The following is a 12253-nucleotide window of genomic DNA, read 5'->3' as shown; positions in this document are numbered from 1 at the left end:
AGACTGCAGTGATCAGGCACAGCACTCAGCCACAGAACTGCACTGCCAGGCCTTGTTTTACACATGACCAGCCCCTTTTATACCCTTTTTCTGTCTACCCCCTCCTTGTTCCTCCGAGCTCCCCTTCTGGAAATTGCCTCATCAGTTTGCACAGTCCCATTGACCCCCTCCAAAACCCTGGACCCTCAGGTTCACATTATCATTTGCCAAGCCTGGGTTTGCTATGTTTCTTGATAGACCACTAGTTAGTGTGCCTGACTAGGTTTGTTTCTGGTTATTGTCTTTGTTAACACTAATTGGTCAGGTTTTATGACTATGTGTTTGTCTCCCTCCCTTTCCTTATCATCCAAACTGGAAAAATAAACATTCTCATGCTCCATATATCCTTACCAACTAGTGCCAATGACTAAGTTTGCTCTTATTGACTTCCCTTATTATTTCTCAGTCAAGTTTGTCCTTGTACATTCTTGTTTATGGCTCCTTTGACCAGATACTCTTAAAGGTATGTAAAGGACCGATAGAAAAATGTGGTTTTTGTCTCGACATTGCCGCTGTAGCGCCATCCATCGTCGCGCTTCGAAAAGACCACCTTCTCCACAGCTTTAAGAAAAACAACCTCGTGCGCCTGCGCAGAGACTAAAGGCGCGAAAAGAGCCGAGGCAGGGACAAAAAGGCGCGAAAAGAGCAGAGGCGGGGACAGCACATCCGTGGCGAGCCGCACGTACGCATTTGTGATCCGCGCATGCGTGAGCCCCTATATAAGGAGCACACGTGCCCCTCGGGCGGGGCGGCAGCGGCGGCGCGTGAGAGGCCTCTCCTTCTGTTCCTGCACCCTCAAGCCCCCCCCCCCCGCCTTCGGTCCCCGACGACGCCCGAGGCCACCGGAGACCCAGCAGAAGATCGTCAGGACTCGAGGTGGTGGCGATAAACTCCTCCTTCTCTTTCTTTCTCTTTCTCTCTCCCCTATTCTTTTCCCCTCCTCCCTTGCCCTCCCTCCTCCCTCCGTTCTCTTCTCCCCTCGAATAAAAGTAAAAGGTTGTATGACATTTGACCGATTCCAGCGTCTTAATCTCGTCCTTGGGATCGTATCGAAACCTCCCCCAACACTGGATCGGGACATTTAATTGGCGTCATGGACAGGATCCCTTGAGATGAGAGTGTCATACAACCTTATGGTGTGCTGAGTGATTGTGTGTGAACGAGACGTACAAATCAGTACAAAGCGAGTGCGGAGTTCCGATCCGCGGTTCTGCTCTCCCGCGAGGGAAGCAGCTGGAGACGAACGAAGCGTAAGGAAGGAGTGGGTGTTGAGACCTTTGCACTGAAGCGCGCGTACTACTTTGTGATTTGAGCTCCTGAGGGAGGATAGGGGAAACTTGAATTTTATGTTGTGACTCCCTCAGGATGATATCCCCTTTGTAGGCTCTCCTCTGTCTCATAGTAGCTGATGGTCTGGCCTCCTGGGGGAGTATAGGTGAAGCTTGAATTTTATGGCGTGACCCCCTCAGGATGATATCCCCTTTTTAGGCTCTCCTCTGTCTCATAGTAGCTGATGGTCTGGCCTCCTGGGGGAGTACAGGGGAAGCTTGAATTCTACGGCGTGACCCCCTCAGGACGATATCCCCTTTGTAGGCTTGTCTTTGTCTTGTAGTAGTGTGCGGATTGGCCTCCTGGGAGCGTATAGGGGAAACTTGGTCTTTTTAAGGTTTGACCCTCCCGGGACAAATTCCCCTTTGTAGGACATGGCCGCCCAAAAGGCAGGCGATTTTTGTGAAGAGACGGAGAGATTATATGAGTTTTTAGAAACGTACCGCTCTCGCCCCTCACCCCCAGGACAAGATTGGGCTCGGGACCACTGGTTCCAACTGCAAAGTGTTATGGACCGAATAGCGGTCTTACATAGAGAAGCTAGAGTAAAGAAAGGGAAAGGGAAAGCCATCGTATGTGCTGTGTTAGGAGCGTGTCTGGCAGCGGCGGTGGAGGATAAGAAACGAGCGCCCTGTCCATCGGAGGCTCTGGCCGCTTCGTTGCAAGCAGCAATAACACCGCTGCGAGAGCAACTACTAGAGACCAAACAGGTGCTAGAGGAGGAGAAGCGCCAGAATATGATTCTGAAGGAGGAGCTGAGGGTTCAGCTCCTGAGGGAGGCAGACACCTCCGCTGAGGCGGAGGTAATGCTGGAAGAGAAAGGGGTACGCCAAATTTACCCCCAGAAAGATCTAAAGCGATTAAGGGAGACTGTGGATAACCGCTCCCATATGCGCCTGCTGGTAAAGACAGAATACATATACGAGGACGATAGTGACAGCCGTCCCCAAGTTGTAACGAAAGAAATCCCTTTTAATGGCACCGAATTGGCTAAGCTCCGAAAGGACTTTGCTAGAACAGCAAGGGAGTCTGAAACCGAATACGTGTGGAGGGTATCCCTGTCGGGGGGGGACGGGATCATGCTATCGGAAAAGGAAGCAGAGGGGTATTGGGGCCCCGGCGTCTTTCTCACAACGGGCGATCGCCGAGCCCCATGGTCTCTGACCCAGAGGGCTGCATATTGGGCGGGGGGGCTGAACCCATTGGAGAGGGGGGATCCCCTAGATATAACTGGCTCGGTCGAGCAACTACTAGAAAATGTACAAAAGGCGGCTTGCCTACAAATGATGTACGACCGGGAGCTGAAACCAAATCTAAGCTCTCCAATGTTGCTACCTGTAGACCCCGAGCGGCTGACGCCGCTAATAAGAGGACTCCCTGATTCGCTAAAACCTATCGGGATCCAGTTACAGGGGAGAATCCAAAACGTGCCTCGCGAGGAGTGAATCGCAGCTGCCCTGGAGGGAATGGTAACCCCCGAACAGCGGCAGTGGGGGAGAAAGGTGTGGACCTGGGGGGAGATAGCCCAGGAACTAATAAACTATGGGAGAAAATATGGGCCAGTAGGCAGAACTTACAATAAAGTGGAAACTAGGGCCGTGCGGACAGCGGAGCCAGCAAACAAACTGCTGGCTCCTTCAGGGGGAAGCCCCGACCCAATAAAAAGGGAGAAACCCCCATTCCGACAAGAATTGTGGCAGAAGGGACTGCAAAAGGGTGTGCCCCGAGACCTAATGGACAGGCTCCCCACCAAGAAGTTGGAGCTCCTGGTGCGGAGGTGGTCTGGGCAAGGACCCCCTCCCAAACTGAACCCGCCTCCCGCACCGGCATTGGACAGGGAGGAGGGGTTCAAAGGGGACGAAAGGGCGGCGGGAAACTAAAACCTCCGCCCCCTCAGGGTGAGGGGGGAGGCGGAGGGTGGATGTTCATTAGACAACTCACCTGCAACAATAAAGGGGACCTCCTCATTACTGTCGCAGTAGGGCCGAGGAAGAGGCCCATGACCTTTTTAATTGATACGGGGGCCCAAATTACAGTAATAAAACAGAGCGAGGCAGAACGGTGCAGCATTTCAACCCCTTCTAAGCACCTGATAGTATTAAATGCCCTAGGGAAAACCCAATCTGTGCCCATGACCCCGGTAATCTTATGGCTACCAGGAGATGAGAGTCCGGTGAAGACCATGGCAGCTGTAGGACCTTTTCAAATGAATCTCCTGGGAATAGATGTTTTAAAAGGGAAACAGTGGCGGGACACCCAAGGGAACTCGTGGTCCTTCGGTGTTCCCCAGGTCAGAAGATTAGCCAGGAGCCCTAGTGCAGAAATGCGCCTGTTGCAAGCAGCGCCTCCCCTGCCTCCTTCCCGGCTGACCAATGTGAAACCTTACCCGTTACCCTTGGGAGCAAGGGAAGGCATCACCCCTGTAATAGAGGACCTTAAACGGCAAGGGGTCGTAATTCCCATACAATCCCCCTTTAACTCTCCTGTGTGGCCTGTTAGAAAACTCAATGGTAAATGGAGATTAACTGTAGATTACTGGCACCTCAATAGCAATACTGGCCCTTTAACAGCTGCCGTGCCAAATATTGCTGAATTAATTGCAACCATTCAGGAACAAGCCCATCCAGTGATGGCTACCATTGATGTCAAAGACATGTTTTTTATGGTCCCGCTGCAGCCTGGGGACCAGCAGCGCTTTGCCTTCAGGTGGGAGGGACAGCAATATACATTCACTCGACTGCCCCAAGGATACAAACACTCCCCTACGTTGGCCCACCATGCACTGGCACAAGAACTTGAAATTATCCCTATACAAGCAGGAGTCAAAATTTATCAGTATATAGATGATGTGCTTATAGGAGGAACCCAGGTAGAGGACGTTGGAAAAACACAACGTGATATTGTCACCCACCTGGAACGGATGGGATTGACAATCCCACCCGAAAAGGTCCAAACTCCTTCCAGTGAGGTAAAATTTCTAGGAATCTGGTGGAGGGGGAGAATGGCCTGTATTCCTCCAGATACCCTATCCTCGTTAGACTCACTCAAAATGCCCGAATCCAAAAAAGACTTGCAACACACTCTAGGGCTACTTGTGTTTTGGAGAAAACATATTCCTGACTTTTCGATTATTGCTAGGCCACTACACGACCTACTAAGGAAAAAGGCTCGGTGGGAGTGGACCCCAATCCACGAGGAAGCCTTGCAGTTACTAATTTTTGAGGCAAACGCCCATCAAGCCCTAGGGCCAATTCACCCCACCGATCCGGTTCAGATCGAATGGGGATTTGCCCGTACTGGGCTCTCCATTCACCTGTGGCAAAAGGGACCCGAAGGGCCCACCCGGCCCATCGTATTCTATTCACGCAGCTTCAAGGATGCTGAAAAGTGATACACTACTTGGGAGAAGGGGTTGTTTGTAGTTAGCCTAGCTTTACGGGAGGCCGAACAAACTATTCGGAAACAGCCGATAGTCCTTCGGGGCCCGTTTAAGGTGACTAAGGCAGTCTTGGCAGGGACCTCACCCCCCGACGGGGTGGCTCAGCGAGCGTCCGTGAGGAAATGGTATGCTCAGATAGAACACTATTGTGAGGTCTTTTCTGTTACCGAAGGGGCTGCTAAAATGCTAACTATACAAGATGAGGCAGACTTAAATAAAGAAAAACCCTCCACTGCCCCCCGTGGTCAAAGTAGCTCCCCCGTTTTCAGAGCAGGTCCTAAACGCATGGTTCACTGACGCTTCCTCGAAGCGGGAAGGGAAGGTTTGGAGATACCGGGCTGTAGCCCTTCAAGTAACAACTAAGGAGAAAATAATTACGGAGGGAGAAGGCAGTGCACAGGTAGGGGAGCTGGTCGCAGTGTGGAGCATTTTTAAACGCGAAAGCCAGACCACCTCCCCTGTGCACATTTATACAGACTCCTACGCCGTCTTCAAGGGCTGCATGGAGTGGCTCCCGTTTTGGGAGCAGAATGGCTGGGAAGTCAACAAACTACCAATCTGGCAGAAAGAGAAGTGGCAGGATATTCTCGAAATTGGTGGCGATGTGATCACGATGCACCTGCTACTTTGGATCATTTTAACTCAGGGACACCTCCATGAAAGTGATGAACGACCACTCCCTCTACCTTCCCCTCCTCCATACAACCCCTTCGAGAACAATGAGTTCGTGTTATTAGCAAAAGCCGTGAGTCAAACTTTCAATCTGAGCCACTGTTGGGTTTGCGGCGGACCCCTAGGGCTATCAAGTTGGCCGTGGACATCCGCACCTCTCACCCCAGACCAAATTATAAGCAAATGTAGCGAAGCCGCAGACGATCCATGGGATGACAGTGGCACCTGGCCAATTCAGTTTCCAACGAAGGGGCAATATTGTTTGAATCGCACCCAGAAAGGAGGGGTCGAAGTGGGAGAAAGCAAATGTCAATAGACTCTGACACGTAAGCCCCTCGACAAGGAAAAGGACCTGTGGGTGTGGCTTAATGAAACAGGGCATAACCAGGGGTTTAAGGGATATTGGTCAAGCAAAAATGAAACCTTGATTCTCCGACATTGCAAACAAACTTGTAAATGGAGGGGTACTTATGGGGCTTGGTATTGTACTGGCCGAATAAGGGATGGGGCAACCACCTTTTTCAGCCCTCTGGGTGACAAAGACACAACTTATTTTCAGTTTCCACTGGGGAAAGATGGGCCATTTGCTCAGGGAAATAAAGCCAAAAAGGGGCATTATTGGATTTGTGGGAACACGGCATATAAGTCCTTACCCGCGGGGTGGTCGGGAGTTTGTTATATAGGGATTATAAGGCCCCTCTTTTTTTCTCCTGCCAGAAACTGGTGGACCCCAACTAGGCATAAAAGTGTATGATAACCTCGGGGATAGAAGGATTGCCCATAAGACGCGATCTACCAAGATAAATTTAGGTGGGACACAAAAATGGGGAAATGACGAATGGCCCCCCGAGCGAATAATTGAACACTATGGGCCAGCAACCTGGAATCCTAACGAGCCCATTGCAGGGGCAAGAGAACCGATTTATAACCTAAATCGAATAATTAGACTACAAGCAGCCCTAGAAATTATCACCAACAAAACTGCTGATGCCATAGACCTATTAACTCGACAATCGCAACAAATGCGCACGGCAATCCTTCAACACCGTATGGTTTTAGATTATTTATTGGCTGAGGAGGGAGGGGTGTGTGGAAAATTAAATATCTCTAACTGCTGCCTAGAAATAGATGATGTGGGAGAAGTAGTTCTCCAGTTGACCCAAGATATCAGGAAAATAGCCCATGTCCCTGTTCAAACCTGGAGTGGTTGGAACGGCAACTTGTGGTCCTGGTTACCAGGGGCACCCTGGGTGAAACAATTAATATTGTATCTATTATGTGCAACTGCCACCTTACTGTTCCTACCCTGCATAATTCCCTGTTTTATTCCATTAATTCGACATGTTGTGTCAAATATGCAATTTGTTCCCAGCGCTCCACCTGATGGTGCAACAAAAATCCGTACCATCTATCAGCCACAACCTACCTCCGTACCAATCATTTAAACCCATTCCCAATTCGTCCTGAAGGAAGAAATTGCATATTGCCAGTTACTGTTAACCCCGTTCCTAATGTTTGTCCTCCAAAGTTGAAGAACTGTTAAAGTTGTTCGAGAATGAGTTTGCATTGAGCAGTACCCCAGTTCTTCTGTGTTAAGATGTTCCTTCACCTAAAACAATGTTGTTCCCTTCTTCCTTCCCACAATTTTCCTCCACCCTTATCCCCAACTCCCTCAACTCCCGTTTTCTTCCTTTCCCCCTTCTTTCCTCTCTCTTTCTTTCTCTTCCTCCTATGCCACCAAGCTGCAATGTCGAGCCACGGGGTGGTATAAAGGACCGATAGAAAAATGTGGGTTTTGTCTCGACATTGCCGCTGTAGCGCCATCCAGCGTCGTGCTTCGAAAAGACCACCTTCTCCACAGCTTTAAGAAAAACAACCTCGTGCGCCTGCGCAGAGACTAAAGGCGCGAAAAGAGCTGAGGCAGGGACAAAAAGGCACGAAAAGAGCAGAGGCGGGGACAGCACATCCGTGGCGAGCCGCACGTACGCATTTGTGATCCGCGCATGCGTGAGCCCCTATATAAGGAGCACACGTGCCCCTCGGGCGGGGCGGCAGCGGCGGCGCGTGAGAGGCCTCTCCTTCTGTTCCTGCACCCTCAAGCCCCCCCCCCCCGCCTTCGGTCCCCGACGACGCCCGAGGCCACCGGAGACCCAGCAGAAGATCGTCAGGACTCGAGGTGGTGGCGATAAACTCCTCCTTCTCTTTCTTTCTCTTTCTCTCTCCCCTATTCTTTTCCCCTCCTCCCTTGCCCTCCCTCCTCCCTCCGTTCTCTTCTCCCCTCGAATAAAAGTAAAAGGTTGTATGACATTTGACCGATTCCAGCGTCTTAATCTCGTCCTTGGGATCGTATTGAAACCTCCCCCGACATTGGATCGGGACAAGGTATAATTCTTCCACATATCCTTACAGTCTCCACCCTAATTTACCATGAAGCTATTGGTATTCTTATCATCCATAGACTTGTGGATTTCTAGACTTGTTTTTCATGATGTTACGGCTGTGGAAAAGAGGGAAAGCCATTCATATCGAACAGGTTTAGAGGGGATTCTGAATCTTACTGATTCTGAGCTTGAAAAGTCTTGAAAAGTGCACTATACCTTGAGCACTGACAAGCACATAAAGAGACAGAAAGTGAGTGAGACCTTGTAGTGAATCAGGACTGTTTCACCCAACGAAGCTCATTGAAAAGGGAGTGAGAAGGAAGGTGACAAAATGTCTAGGACAGAATTAAAAAAATAGGTACTTATATGTTTTTCAAAATCCATTTTCCTCTGCACAGAGTGTATTTGAAATCTGTTTCTTCCAGACTTGGTTCAGTTAGCTTTGTGCTCTTTGTGCTTAGCACTGTTCTTGGTTTTGCTTGCAGTGGCAGTTCCTATATCCTTGCTGATACTTTCTACATAATTCGACACTAGCCCTCACTTTGCCCTACTCTCAGCTGATTATGCGCAGTCACTCTCACAGAAGCTTATCTTCTCCTCCAACGGGAGGGTTCCACCTACCCCTGCCACTCCTCTATCAGATGAACTTAGTATACAAACTGAAAGAAAATCAAATTACGTTGTCTGTCACAGACTAAGTAAGAAAAATAGATTCCTTCTTGTTTTACTGTTCCATTTGTGAAAAAATATAAATATTTTTTGTTTTAAGGCATGTTTTTTACTTGAGTTGCTATCAAACCTCAATTGGACAATTTCACAGAAGGCTTTGAACTACTGTGCTCAGTTTGGTCAGTCATATAGACATTGCTGGAATCAGGAATATAAACTAAAAGACTGATGGGCAGTTCTGTCAGGGTGAAGCCAGGTTTCAGCTGCAACACCCTTGACAACAAGGAAACAGGCAGCATGTAATAATAGAAACTGAGTTTTTGATGACGGACTCAAAGAGGAGAGAGTCAAAAGTACAGTACTGCGGCTCTTGCAAAAGTACTTTGAAATACCTGTGTTATATGAAACTCATCACTGCTCATGGATTCAAAGACAACAGCATCAGGTACAAATTTCTCCCATTGGTATTTTTTTTCCCAGAGAAGTGTAAATCTTGCCACAGTCGCTTGTCTCAGTATTTATTTAATATTGGTTTATTGAAATGTACATGTGGTTGAAGGATCTGTTACCTGTTTCTTCCTTACCCTGTCTCTAGGGCTGTTGCATTCAGAGTCATATTATTCATAGGACTTATTCACAGGACTGCAGTGTTAATGAATGCTCATGTGACAGGAATGCAGTCAAATAAAACACAATGTGCAAAAACCCTACAACTTCCAAAAATCCCTCTTTGGCAACAAAATAGATGAGCCTCCTTTTGCTAGGTCATTGCTCTAGCCAACTGAAAGATGAAAAAAACCTGCAGTGATCTGATAGTTGCTTGCAGACTCTTCAGAAAGAGGTTGAAGATCCAAGTAAAAGTCTAATGAGATGAATGACCTGATTCCACTGTGGGAAAAAAACAAACAAACAAATCCAGAATCCAGTACCAATAAAAAAATCTCACAGGGAAGGTACTGTTTGGCAACTTTGTTTAAAGTCAAAGTTTACTGCTCTTAGCTGAAGCAATTCAGTGTAACACCATTTATTTCAGAGGAGATATGCCCTTTTACCCGTGGTAAGGGTGTGGCATACTGCTTTCCCTGAAGCTGTAAGAACTTTGGGTTTGTCTAGTTTGGAGAAAAGGAAGCTGAGGGGTGACCTCATTGCTTTCTACAGCTTCCAGAGGAGAGGAAGTGGAGAGGGAGGTGCTGATCTCTTCTGCCAGGGATCCAGTGCCAGGACATGTGGGAATGGCTTAAAGGTGCACCAGACGGGGTTCAGATTTGACATTAGGAAGCATTTCTTTACCAAGAGGGTGGTCAAACCCTGGAACAGGCTGTTTGGATAGGTAGTTGGTATCCCATGCCTGTCAGTGTTTAAGAGGCATTTGGACAATGCCCTTAATACCATGCTTTATCTTTTGGTCAGCCCTGAAGTGGTCAGGCGGTTGGACTAGATGATAGTTGCAGGTCCCTTCCAACTGAAATGTTCTGTTCTATTCTGTTCTATTCTGTTCTATTCCTCTTCCTACTTCCTCCTTTCCCTAGCATGCTGAAGAAGTCTCTGATGACTCTGATTTCTTCCCAGCCCTGCACTAGCAGAAGGGATTGAATGGGTAATCATTTCCCAGACTAGTCATTGGCTCTGTCACTTTGTGGGGTGAGAGCTGTGGATCGTCTTGAGATAATTTGACCATCTGAACAACTTTGAAAGAAGCATGTGTGAAGTGCAGCTATTGAAAGTCTTCTATGTTCATCCAGTTTAGTTGGGTTTCCACAGGATGCCAAAAAACCACATCTCTGACACTAGCAAGGCTCAAAGATCAAGTCCTCAGTCTGAAGCAGGAAGTGCTCCTGAACTAAACGGTTGCAAATCTTTTTGAGGTGAGTAATACCTCTGGATTTTTTTTTTCTCCTTGTACGCACTTTTAGAAATGCTTGAGCTGTTTCCCTTGGAAAAACATAATAAATCAAAAGAGCCTGAGAACAACAGTACTTCGTCAGAGCAAAGGTCCATCTGGCCCAATACTCTGTCTCCACAGCAGCAGATGGCCACTAAATGTCTAAAGGAGAGCATATGAGCAGTGCAACTCTACTTCTGTCAGGGTCTTGGGGGTGCTCATAGGCCTCAATGGCTGGGACTGGCCTCCCCTGGGACACCCACCCACACCATCTTCTGCCAAGAGCCCAGGCGACATGCCTCAGCTCAGCCTGGGGCCTTCAGCTCCTGCCTGAGTGATGTTGTAGGTGTGCCCATCTCTGACCCTGTCTCCTGGATAGGCCTGGGACCTGCACTGCAGAGAGCCGCTCTTCTGGATGGACCCCTCAGAACTAGATCCTAGCTTGTCATGCACAATGCTAGGCATAATGAAGCATATCTGTTCTGTTCTATTCCTTGTGCTCACCATGAGTTGAATAACCATGATACTGTTATTTGCCTGAAATGCCAGGGTTTTTTCGGCTCCAAAAACACTCTCAAGGACACATATTACAAAGGTTACAAGTGGAAACAGGAATTTATTTTATTTTTCTGAATCTGTTTCAGAGCCGATGCTCACAAGCATTAATGCAATGCACGTGTGTAGCCAGGAGCAGGCTGATGCATTCTTCAGTTTAGCTTGAAAAAACATCCCTTGTAGTCTGGCAAAGGCAAGTTACAGAGCTACAAAAAGTATCAGCAGGAATACAGGCCAAGCAGTCCCTGTTTCCTGAAGAGTGAGAACTTGAAGAATGAGGATCTGGACTGACCACACACAAAAGAAGAAGTGGTGCGTGGTACCGTGAGGTATTTTCAAAAGTATGACACATACTGATGGCAGGCATACTTTTTGCCTTCAAAACCTTGATCCGCTGTGGTTCTTGGTTAGTGATGCATGAAAAGCACTCTCATGCCTGCACGGTGCTTGTACTGCATGCAGGGAAAGCTGAAAAGTAGCAGCTTCTGATGGTGCAGCAAGCCTGGAGCCCTTCCAAGCACAGGCTGTTTTGCACAAGCAAGAGCACCTGGGTAAATGGAGCCAAAGGAAGAACAGATCTTGCTCCTGCCACAAACTTGCAATGCGAAAGAGAGCCAGGGCACAAGTGGTGTCTTGGAGGTGCCAGAGCAGCAGGCAAAATGGTCCAGAGAAGCCCTGAGAAAGGGCTGTGCTCAATGTTACAGAGGAAAAGAAGCATCCCTTGGAGACCAATGCCAGACCTCCCTGGGGACAAAGAAACTTCCTCCCCCCCCAGATGCAGGGCACGAGAGGCCACCTTCATGGTGCATGAGCAGCAGGCAGTAACCTAGACCAGAGGACCCTTGACAATTGGTCATGCTCAATGCCGCAGAAGAAGGCAAAAAAACCCTAGGACCAGTGCCAATCTGCCCTGGCGGAAAATTCCTTCCAGACCCCAGAACTGGCAACTGCCTATTCCCTGAGCATATGAGCAAGACGTGCCTCCTGTCCCACAGGTTGGTCTTGCCTCCCAGAAGATGCCAAGTCCATACTCCCCCTCAACCTGGAGCCATCTCAGGGGCTTCTGAGGGTAGCAAAATGCCCCTGACCTGATTGACTTTGGGGGCAACAATCCTTCCCATGCCTGGCAGGATGCCAGTGGGTGCTCAAAAGCACTGGTACCCCTTGCAACATCTGTTGTTGCACCCCATTTCTTGCAGCTGCTGCCCATGGCTCTGGAGGGGATGAGGATGGCAAGCTCTGCAGTGCTCCTCAAGAAGGTATTCCCTTGGTCTTGCCACTGCTATC

General features: G+C 48.7%; 1 protein-coding gene across 1 annotated transcript; it reads left to right on the top strand.

Moving 5' to 3' along the window:
- The first annotated feature begins 1742 nt into the window (after positions 1–1742).
- On the top strand, positions 1743–3248 carry LOC148052222 (uncharacterized). The gene is given in 1 exon segment (XM_087731480.1): positions 1743–3248. A coding segment is annotated over 1 exon segment (1506 nt).
- The last annotated feature ends 9005 nt before the right edge of the window (positions 3249–12253 follow it).

The sequence above is a fragment of the Nipponia nippon genome, unplaced genomic scaffold, assembly GCF_047370975.1.
Source record: "Nipponia nippon isolate SJK-2023a ecotype South Korea unplaced genomic scaffold, ASM4737097v1 scaffold_5, whole genome shotgun sequence".
In the NCBI taxonomy this organism is placed as follows: Eukaryota; Metazoa; Chordata; class Aves; order Pelecaniformes; family Threskiornithidae; genus Nipponia; species Nipponia nippon.
Note: the sequence above shows the minus strand (reverse complement) of the source record. Positions and strands in the feature narration are given on the sequence as shown.